At 45.8% G+C, this 11,775-nt stretch overlaps 1 protein-coding gene across 1 annotated transcript; it reads right to left on the bottom strand.

The window, feature by feature from the left end:
• Window positions 1-387: 387 nt before the first annotated feature.
• On the bottom strand, window positions 388-11,306 carry M6PR (mannose-6-phosphate receptor, cation dependent). The gene is made up of 7 exons (XM_035140635.2): window positions 11,110-11,306; window positions 9,352-9,524; window positions 6,202-6,365; window positions 6,000-6,109; window positions 5,339-5,469; window positions 3,157-3,283; window positions 388-1,938 (listed from the first exon to the last, which is right to left on the bottom strand). Exons 2-7 carry the CDS (start codon window positions 9,507-9,509, stop codon window positions 1,816-1,818), a joined length of 813 nt encoding a protein of 270 aa, XP_034996526.2. The 5' UTR covers window positions 9,510-9,524; window positions 11,110-11,306; the 3' UTR covers window positions 388-1,815.
• Window positions 11,307-11,775: the final 469 nt, after the last annotated feature.

Raw genomic sequence — 11,775 nt, 5'->3', positions numbered from 1 at the left:
GCCAGCATAGTGGCGCAGCTCCCCCAACCCCAGAAGCAGCTCGGGCATTGTCATTTTTCTTTCCCCCCCCCTTCAATTTTAAAGGTGCAGCTTATATTTGGGCCAATACAGTAGAATTCAAGGGCAAGGAATATCAACTAAACTAGATACAGGTAACTGAAATTTAAGCACTCTCCAGACAAGTTCTGTGTTTCATTACTGAGCTATATTCCCTCTCCTTGTGTGGCTGGGAGAGCAGGAAAGTAGTATTTAACGAGGTTAATTTGCTGCAGCTTTCTTTAAGAGACAAAAATGGTGGGGGAACCCCCAGCCCTTCCATGTTGTTAAATTCCAACTCCCATAAGCATGATCCTAGCTGCAGTCTCTGATTAACTCACAAACACACAGTTCAGGGCTTCAAGCCATTTTAATTTTAAAGTTGTGTCTTTGTACAAAGTTTATTTTAAACACCATGAAAAAGTGACCATTGCAGTGACCTTATCCCTGTTGGAGGGAACTTGAGACACTTGATGCAGCTTTGTTTATCTAATTTCCTTCCAGCAGGAGAGCTGATCATTTTTCGAGTCAGAAAAGAGATTCTGCCCTGCTGTGTACCCCACATATCGCTGCCCAGTTTGAACCACCAGCTCTCCCTACGAACTAAATATATTATTCCTCACAAGAGATAGCTGGTGTTACTAGTGAATTCGGGAGACTTTGAACTGTAAATGGCTTATCTTCAAAAGTTTAAGAATAATTTTGAACTGCAGCTCTGATCTCTTCAGTAGGCGATAGCATAGCATGCACCAAGTAAAGAAAGCAATCTCTTAGGTCTGTTGCTTTATCATGTCCCAATCCCTCCAAGAAGCAGATGAAGGTGCGATTTAGATTAGAATCCCTACTGAGAACAGACCAGCAGTGATGTTTACACTAGTCTGGAAGGATAAGTTTATTCCATTGGTTTTTGTGGCTATGTCAAAAAAACCCTAAGGTTTTGACTAACCACCCAGACATTCATTCCTTATTCCCCTGTTGAAATACTAAGAGGACTGGTCTTGCTTACATTTTTCAACCTCTGCCATAAGCACATATACAACTAAAGCTAGATAATTCCTCTTTCTCGTAAAGCATTTAAAGGGAGTGATAATGCAGGGACTGCACTCAGGTGCACCTGCTGTTTTGAGAAACTTACTTTTCTCTTTGCCTCTGAAGTCTCCACCTCTATTTGAATAATAGCAAAATATACATATTATTGCCATCATCATGCACCAGCGACTGGAAAAAGAAGACCTCATATCTACTTTTAATTCATACTTTAAGATGGAAGAGTCTCCAGACTGTCTGTCTACTGCAGGTGAATCTGAAAATGCAAGGAGCGCTCCCTCACCTTTCAAGAAAAATGTACAAATGAATCATTGAAAATAGAAATCCAGTGTTTTATAGAATAAAGCCCATACAAAATATGTAAAAGCACTCAATCCCAGCCACTCTCCTCGCCCACCCCCCATACCCAAGGCTTCTAGTATTTCCCTGCACCTTCAGGTTCTTCCCTTTAACTTCACATACTGAAGTCCCCCTTGCTGCTCCACTCCAAACATACAAGCACTTCTTCATAAGTTGAGGAAAATCAGCCCTTCAGGGCTATTTCAAAGTTTGTTACCACAGATTCATAAAAGCCCCAAACCCCAGTCCCAGTACTCATTCATAGCAGGAGAGGAAAAACGGGGCAGCCATGGTAAAAAGCAAGCAGCTTAAGGGGTGATCACAAGAAAGATGAGGGGGAAGTGGCCAGGCGACACCCGCTTATGTGAACAAACAGGGAAGGAAAAGAAAAGATCACATTGGTAGCAAATGGTCATCTCGCTCTTCGGATTCTTCCCCTAGTTGGTCATCACCAACACCACGATACGCAGCTGGTACATTCCTTGGTTTCGACCGGAACACAAAATCACAGCCATCCTGTAAACACACACAGGTTAATGTACTAATGCCAGACCACAAATAAGCGACTGCAGTATTGACCCCTGTCTCCATCCAGATTTCACCTCTTAGCATGATTTGAGGACTTCAATGCTGAAGGGACTATAGAAAGACGTGGCAGCCAAATAAGCACAACTGCCGTACCTAAAGCACATCAAAGGCTTTGCATAGGCAACTAGTAAGTAAAAACTTAGCATGAGAGTGTAGGCTCAGAAGTTCCCACAAGAAAACAAGCCTAGGCTGTGACAACTGCCTCCCAGACAACTCTGAAGGGAAGCCCGTTATTAGCTGCAATCTCTAACAATCTCCGGAGCCCATAGGAACGCATTGATTAAGTTTCAATGCATTCCTATGGGAAACCGCAACTCGCAAGACGAATTTTTCGTAGGACGAATTGACTCCTGGAACGAATTAAATTCGTCTTGTGAGGTACCACTGTAGCTATATTTGGACAACACAATAAATCCGTTTATTTAGCCGGAACAAACTTTCAATTCACGCACCCCCTCTCATTCATTGCAGCTGCAAGGAATTGAAAGGCTCTGCTTCCATCTGATTAAACAGTATATCATTTTGTCCGAATGCAAACTGGGTAATCTCAAACTTTAGTTGACACAATGCAACTTCAAACCATGGCTATGAGAGTGGCTGTACAAGGGGTATTAGTACAGATTAACCACAGTTCAGCATTAGACATCATACTAAATGACACTTAATAGCGGCTTCTTTACACAGGGGTGGGGGCACCTTTTCTGTCTTATCTCCTTCCCCTGGAGGGCTGGAATACGACAGGTGGGCATCACTATGGTGTCAGGTGATGCTGTGCTATGAAGCCCAAATTGTCAGGACTTCAAAGAACAGCACTGGGCTGTTTGAAAGTCCTTTGTTTTAAGTAAGATTCTGATGCAAACCAGCTCCTGAATCAGGACGGCATTTGTCAGGATTCAAACCCATCCTCCCACACATCAGCTGATGTCATGAGGAAAATGGCTTTGCGGGCTCTGATTGGTCCACAGGTTGGAGGTTACCCAGGCCTGCTTAAAACAAGATCTTAAAACAAGATTCATCAAAATGCCGGAATGCACACACACCTTTCCTGTGGCACAGCCAGACCCAGCTTGCGTGCATGATATCTGATGCAAACTCTATCACAGGTTGCCCCTTCTACTGTACGGATTTGACTGTTTTGCTACTTACTGCCACTAGGTTGCCTAGATCTTGCCAGAAGGCCAAGTGGGGGAACTGCTCCATGCCTTTTGCTCCCACCAACAGGCGCTGGTAAAGAAATCCCCCAATGAGGTACACTGTAACCAATGGAGCAAGCCTGAAAGAGAAAGTTAAAATACAAACAAACCAGGAAGGCAAAAGCTATAATGATTTCTAATAAAACTCAGAACATGTTGATGTTCTCTTACAACTGCTTAAGAACTTACGATGAGGCTCACCGGCATAGGAGATTCCAACCTTTATGATATAATATGTGTTACTCCTAAAGCGTCTAGTCAAATTCTAATTTTGAGCAACCAGAGGAGAGCCCAATATGCACAACTTTAGGCTTAAATGGTTGTTAGGTATCACACTGAGTATACACAGCGGCATAAAATATGGGAAGGGAATGGGGAATAGGGATCAATACGGCAGGCAAATTATTTGCCCAGAAATGGGGAGGAAAATGGGTACACTTTAGGGAAGCTAAATTGCAGGCTACACTTGATGACATTTGTGCAAGTTTATTTCCCTGTACAGTAGTACCTTGGGTTACAAACGCTTTGGGTTACAAACTCCACTAACCTGGAAGTAGTTGCTCCGGGTTGCGAACTTTGCAACTTCGGATAGGAACAGAAATCGTGCGACAGCGGGAGGCCCCATTAGCGAAAGCGCGCCTCAGGTTAAGAACAGTTTCGGGTGAAGAACGGACCTCCGGAATGAATTAAGTTTGCAACCCAAGGTACCACTGTATCCGTTTGTAACATCGAAATATTCTACCATCTTGTGAGATTTGCTGAAGCCCAACCAGAAGCTGTGCTTATAATTCGTGTCTAAATAGTGAACAATAATTTAGGCTCTCCTGTGCATCTATTAAATTCCAAGACCCAGGGCATTGCCACATGTATAATATAAACCAAAGCTTTCTAAACTGTGCACCACAACAAGTTAGTGTGTCGGTTGCAGTGTGTAGGTGTGTCACGCAAATGCTCCCTGCACTCCTCCCGGGGCTGGAAAGGGGTTAGTTTAACCTCTGGTTTGCTAGCAAAACTGAATTACTGTGTCATGAAATGATGCATGTCTAAAAAGTGTGTCACCAACATGAAAAATTTGGAAAGCTCTGATATAAACATATCATGCCTGACTAAATATTTACCAGGAAGCCAGTGCCCCTAACTACATATGTATTCTTTTGTCTTAAAGCTACTGCCTTGGGATAAACCTTCCATTCCCCATGGCCAAAGACCTTTACTTCATCCACCCTATGCTCAATACAAAACCTGCTAATTCTGTGGAATCGCATTTACAGAAATGTGTCTTGTGGATAAACTTCCAGCAGATTACTTTTCTAGACCCTTTCTAACAAGGCACTGAAAGTAGGGAAGAGGACCATGGTACCCTTCTGTAATGGAGGACAATGTGTTCCACCGTTTCATTTCTACCCTGTACGCTCAGTTGACAAGGGCGATAACTGGGAATACTAATGTCCGATACCACTTGTACTCTTCAGAGCCCCACTTTTGTCCCCAATTCTGTTTAAAATCTGTACTCAACTGCCAGGTGAGTTCCTCTGAAAATCTGGAATACTTTCTCGTGAAGTCCTGAGAAAGTGAAGATACCTGTTGGCAGGGTGTGTGCCTGTTTTGAGAGGTAGTTCCCAGCCTATTTTAGATGGGGCTGCACTTTGCATCTTTGAATGCTTTTAAGACCTAGCCTTTAAGTGGCATCTATGGTGTGAAGTGCCGTCTACGTGCAAAGTCTGGTGCCCAACCATCCCCACCCGAACAGAAACAACCACTGTTCATGAACTGGTAACATACAACTTACACTGCCGTGATGCACTGAATGGGGGGACGCATTTGAAATTTCAACTAGTCCAAAGTACAGGTCTTAAGATTGTTCACTGGTAATGATACACATATACACCAGGCTGTTGGTACCAAATCTCATGTCTTCCTGGCACCAAGTAAAGAACTTATTGTTGAAACCAGGCACTATTAAATTGTATTATCAGAATGGCTTTTATCACTCCAGTTGCTCTGATGCTGCTCAGTTTTAACTGTTACTTTTCATTTTTAATCCCGTTCTATTTGTTTAAAAAGAATGCGCATGTAAGCTACCCTGGAAATTGCTAAACCGAAGATGGAGTATTAAAACTTTTAGGCAAACTTACGTAAGGAGCAATATAGAGCCAATACTTAAGTGAGAGTCTTCTGGAGGGCAGGCCAAGCTGCTCTCTAACTCAAAGAGGTAGAAACATTCGTTCTTCTTTTCTCGCTCTTCTGACACCATGGTGAAACCACTCTGTTTATGGGAAGATAGCAGACTCATGGAAGCCCAGTAAAATACATCTATCACCTTAAATATATACAGGGACAAAGTTCCGTCCTTCCCCAGTGTCCTTCATCTTCCTCAAGAAGCATCTAACAGTGCCACCTCCCACTTATGAGTGAGTGAGATATACATGTTCAGATAAATATATGCTGTAGGCCTCCTGGGCTGTACTTTAAAATGCTGGTAGGAGGCTCTGTGTTTGACTCTTTCTTTACAACAGGAACTTCCCAGCCCTCCCAATGGCCCTGGACTATCCTTCTTCAAAATGTGTTCATTTTCTAAGTGAGCAGACTTTCCCCTCCCACCAACATACAAGTTCAAGCATGGTGGTATCCCTGCCAAGCTGAATAATCTCCTTTTCCAAGCATGTAATTAAGCTCTTAAATTATATTCAGTGTGATTAATACTGGAGGTAGTGTAATGAGAGGTGACTCCTAACCATTGGCCAATATACCCTGGAAATTATTTTAAAAAAATAACCCTTTCCAGTAGCTACTCACTGCTAGTGTCTTCTTGTTGCATGTGATCATTACTATGGCTTTTCTCTGCTCCTTCCCACAGCGGGAACTATAGGGGTCTCCCCCCTTATAGGTCAGTAAAATCCACGAACCTGCCAAGACAGAAAACCAAGACACCCTGTGAGGCATATGTGGTATTGGAAGAACAATGGATAAGAGTTGTTGAGGGATAAAGGTATCTTACTTCCACTGGCAAGATGGGTCTCATTGATTCGTCCCAACACTTTTGTCTCATGCTTATCGTTGATCTGCACCACGCCAGAATTGGTCTTATTGCTAGCATCTCGACACACCCGGAACTTGTAGGTGTATTTCTCATGTTCTTCATTCTCACCTTCAATTTCAAAACTGCAGAGGGAGATGCCACAGAGAGAAGCCTTACAAACGTTGGTGCTCACACATTTGCGGGGGTGGGAGGGATCCTAACGATAGTCCTTCCCACTCAAATTAAGGAGCATCTATACCAGCCAGAATCCTCTTTCATTCCAAATTCCATTAGGAGAGGTTTTCACAAAAAAAAAAAAAATTCCAAAAAAATCACGTTCTACAAATTCTGCTCTAAAGTGAATGAGAAACACCTCAGATCCTGAGGCATGAAAAAAGGGAGTTCAGCATGTATCTCCTTCATTTTTTAAAAAAATATTTGTTACCTGCTCTTTACAAGAAATCCCAGGGTGGGGAATACAAATTAAAATACAACTGTATTTAAAATCCGAAAGCTGAAAACACTGATCTAAGTAAAACAATACAGCTTCGGATACAGAAAACTCACATTCAGCCATCCCCCAAATGCCTGAGTGAAAATGTGTGCACGGCACCAAAATGTATAACACGTAGACACAAAGCATACACATGCTGGTTGTGTGTGTGTGTGTGTGTGTGTGTGTGTGTGTGTGTGTGTTTAGTGGCCATCACAAAGAAGGTTTTCCCAGATACTGTTGATCCGTAGCATGGATCACAGGTGCCAAGCATTCTCTGCAAATCAGCCAGAGCTAGAAATAAGCACTCCTTGCTCTGAAGTCACCAGGGACTCGAGTGACAGAGCTGGATCAAAGAGCACCCCCCCTTTCCATGGCAGTGTGACATCCCACCCCCATTCCAAGAAACAGTCTTGTCTTGATTCAGTTTCAATTTAAGAGTCTTAATTCAGCCTATTACCACTTGCAAGCACTGGTCAGGAACCTGAACAGCCTCTTCCAATTCTGACATAACAAGAGATAGAGCTGAGCATCATTGGCATGCTGATGACACCTCGTTATGAGTTCCTGGCAACTTCATATAGTGTCTCCGGGCCTGAAGCCAGTTTGAAATCAGTTCAGATAATTTACTTCCTCCAATAAAGCCTGCAGGTGGCTTGCCGCCAGCCTCTTAAGAATCTTGCCAAAGATTGTGAATAGGCAATTGTTATGTAACACTTCTGGTCCTCTGAAGGAGACAGCGGTGTACTTCAAGGCAGGCAGCACATCCCCCTTCTGCAGTAAGGCACTGATCAATCCTTGAGCTCACTCCATCAAACCCCTCTGGATAGCTGTGTAAGTCATGATGGGCAAGGGTCAGCCAGCCAAACTCCTATAACCAGCTTCTCCACTGAGCCAACAAATCTTGAGTTAGATGGTCATCTGGTATTGCTATAACTCTGGTGCCCAGAACTTCAGAGATACCCTATGTTGGGCAGATGTAACCAGCTTGTTCACCACTTGAAGCAGCCCTGCTGGACTGAAGAGGCAGTGGTGGCAGAGAGGCACACTTTATTTGCCGTCACCGCTGCCACATGGTATGCATGACCAAGTACTCTTGCCTGTGTCTGGTTAGTGTTGCATCAGGATTTGCACTACTGTATTTACAATCTAGCCATTGCCGCTCTTGTTTAATCATGCAGTTCCCTGGTATACCATGGAACCCTGGCATGCTCACCGGTTGTAGTAATGACCCCTGAAGCAACTGCGTTTATGGCCCAGTGCATCTTGCTGTTCTACAACAAGAGTAGAGCCTCAACAGGAGTGCCAGCCATCTCAGCTGGAAAATCCCCCAAAATATTCAGGAACCTTTATGAGTCTATTAGTCTCCAGGGTGGACCATCTCAATAGGCCCCTCCACCTCTATGGGTGATACCATCAGAGGGAATCCAAACCATATCAGAAAATGGTCTATCCAGGACAACGGCCTCCATTACAAACCCCACTATCAACTGAACCAAGCTATCTCACTGTGTTGCAAAGACCAGGTCCAGAGTAGGTTTGTTTGGACACATGGGTTGCACCACTGATTGATCAGGACAAATCTATGGTTGTCCAGGTGGCCATGAGGTCCCAAGCTAGTTCACTGGAGGCTGAATTGGAGTGGGTGTTGAAGGTACGTGGCACCACTCTGGAAGGATTCTCCAACACCATGCTCAAGATAACCTTCAGGTTAGCAGAGGAAGTGCCATGCAATGTGGTGGACAAGAGACCAGCAGCACCCCCAGTCTGTTCCAATGACTCAATACCACGAAACCCCTCAAATCTAGTCAGTAGGGTTTGGCCTCCTTAGGGATTACAGGTGTGACTCTCCCCAACCCAGTTGGGATTGGTGCCACACCAAGTAGCTGGAGACCAAAAGCTGAGTTAACGCGTAATCTTCCCAGCCTGCTCACCCAGGTGTCAATAATGAATATTTGCATATTTCCTTTTGCAGATTTTGTAATGCGGATTGGTGGGGAAAGTATTCAAGTAGTGCAAGAACAGAGGGGTGCTGTTTCAGGCATGGCCAAACTCGGCCCTCCAGATGTTTTGGGACTACAACTCCCATTATCCCTACCTAACAGGACCAGTGGTCACGGATGATGGGAATTTTAGTCCCAAAACATCTGGAGCAGGCACCCCCAAACTGCGGCCCTCCAGATGTTTTGGCCTACAACTCCCATGATCCCTAGCTAACAGGACCAGTGGTCAGGAATGATGGGAATTGTAGTCCAAAACATCTGGAGGGCCGAAGTTTGGGGATGCCTGATCTGGAGATTATATCTGAGACTTACTCAGTAAGGTCATTAAGTATCTATATCAGGTGCCCACAAGGCCTCATGAAGAACAGAATATTGCCAATGAGCTGTTAATTTTATTGGGGGGGGGGAGATAAAAGCTTTCAGCAGCCATCTTTTCACAACAGAAACACAATCGCTATGAGCAAGTAGAATTTTTATGAGAATCACTTGTTGACACTAGCCAGGCCTGACAAGCAGCTAAGGTGGTTGGATATTCCCCAAGGGCAGTGACTCAAAAATCCCTCTTGAGCAATTGCTCCTGCACTGGCTACATTGAAGCCACCCCAACAAGTCAATCAGCTACAGGCACTGTACCTTTTGCCGAAAATAGGCTCCAACCTCTCCAGCACCTTCTTTTCTTTTGTGGATTCACTGCCTTCCTCCCCAAGTAGATCACATTCATTGTCCTTTGCCATCACAGTGGTTATGAGGGCTAGCAGCACAGCATGGAAGCAAGAATGAGTCAGGAACATTCTACAAGCAGTTGTCTAGAGTAAGGGCAGGTGATGAAGAAGAGATGTAGACAAGGTGTTAATATGGCAGCCTGACATATGAAACCTGAGTTGCAGAGATCAATTGAACAATCAACGTCTACTTTTTCATTATGGCTTTTACATGGAAAGGTGGACATTCTATAAGCAATCTCACAGTCCTGAATTAAGAGACAACTGGGATATTAGTCTCACATAAATGACAACCTGAAATAATTTGGCACTGAGAGGAAATTCACTACTTAAGGCAGGAGCAGCCAGCTGGATCCACTCAGTAGGTTGAATCCTTATTTCCCCCAACACAGATATGTTTCACATCCTCTCTTTGAAATGTATGAAGTAAATCTTCTGTTCAGTGTTTCTTACTATCATTATGTCTCATCTCAAACCACTCTCAGAAACTGTTGTTAATTCTGCATTGTCATATGCTATTTTTGTTGTTAATCATTAAACCAAGTGAGCATCTCATAAACAATGATTCACTCAGACCACACATGGAAGCTTTTAGAAATCAGTCAGTACTGATTTGCATTTTGCTTTTTTGTTTTGCATTTCAAGCCATCCAAATGTAGGTGGGGCTGCATGATAATTTCTGTGAATGTATTTGCAAGGCTGGCCTAATGTCTTTGATGCATGGATAGTCACCTTCTTTCTAACTATGGGTACAGCACAGCCAAATTTAAGCAGCTCATAAGGTGCCATCAACTTGGTTGATAAATTTTAATACGTATTTATTAGCACACTGGAAAGAGCCATTTTGGCAAAATTGCCAGTTGCAGCAATGGAAAATGAGAGTTATCTTGCTCAGGTCCTGAGCGTGGCCTGTCATATTGGAAACGTTCACCTTGGAGGAGGACTCTCACGGCTCTAACTCTGGGTGTGAGCTCTGAAATATTAAGTCCAGGCAAAGTCAACATCTCAGTAACTGAGAATCCACCCTTACCCTTGATAGCCCGAAATGGGTGTTTCGGGGATGCAGCGTTTGAAGCATTAAATCCTAAGGATTTAGGTTTAGGAGGGGAGGAGGCAGCCCTTGTGTTCAGAATTGCAAAGAATCTGTGCCAGAGATGGGTGGAGAGCGCTTTGGAAGGAGCAGCATACAGGTGGTGGCGGGGGTGGGACGAAACTGCTGAGGGAGGAAAGCGCCACGCGGAACGCGCCACAGGGCACCCACGTGCCTTCGGTTCACGTGTCCGCCCCGCTTCGCATACAGACGTAACGAAGCGCGCGCGTGTCCCCGCGACGGGTTCGCCCTTCCGCACTGCAGGCCCCGGGCGCCGAGGCCCTCTCTACCTCACTCCTGCATAGCCCTTCCCTGACCCACCCCCTTACCCCCCCAAGTGCCTGCAAAGTCCCGCCATTTCTATAACTCGACTGCCGCCAGGCTTCTTCCAAGGGGATGGGGGACCGAGGAAGTCCGCGCGACGCCGGAGCTTTCGGAGGAGGTGGTGGAGGTCCCACATGCCCTCCGCCCCCTCACCTCTCGCTCCGCTCCGCCTCCCGGAGCCTGCAGTAAGCGAGGTGCGGTTGTGGGGAGAGGGGGAAGGGGAAGGGACGAAGGGTCGGGGAGCGGCGCCGTCACCTTGGGGCTGCCACTGCCCAGTGCGGCGCTCGACGTCGCGTCACGGCCTTCCTCCCCGCGCCTGTCGCCGGCCCCCGAAGCCGTTACCGGAGCCCGGAGGAGGAGGAAGAGGAGGGCGGCTCGTGACCAGTCATGCTACACAAGCGGAAGAGGAAGCAGCAGCCCGTGCCGTACAGCCCAACGCTCATCCTCTCGTCGACCGGAAGGAGGAAGCGGGGTAAGGGGCGGTTTTGGTCCAATCGGGTTGAAGGAGCTTGCCAAGTCGTTTCGCCTTCACCTACCTCCGGCCCCGCCTTCCCGTGCCTGCATCCTGACCAATAAGCGGCGGAGGAGCGGTTTCGGGGGCGGGGGTTCGGCGTGACAGGCGGCTCGGGGCCCAACCCGCTGGCGAGAAGCCTCCGTTCTTTAAGTAGATCTCGACGACGACTACGAGGAGGAGGCGGGTGAAGGCGAGGGCGGCTCTCATTGGCTCTTCAGCGGCTGTCACGGGATTGTCACGAGGCCCCCTCCCTCCGCTTCACACTTGGAATATCTGACCGTTTATTATATGAATGGGATAAACAAAATAAAATGCTGTTGTGCCGTGTGTGTATGTGTTGCTGTGATGTTCGCTATTATGCTACGAGCTTTTGGTGTTTAAATGCAAGCCGCCTCGGTGACCCTTGG

Source organism: Zootoca vivipara, chromosome 16 (assembly GCF_963506605.1).
Source record: "Zootoca vivipara chromosome 16, rZooViv1.1, whole genome shotgun sequence".
Lineage (NCBI taxonomy): Eukaryota > Metazoa > Chordata > Lepidosauria > Squamata > Lacertidae > Zootoca > Zootoca vivipara.
Note: the sequence above shows the minus strand (reverse complement) of the source record. Positions and strands in the feature narration are given on the sequence as shown.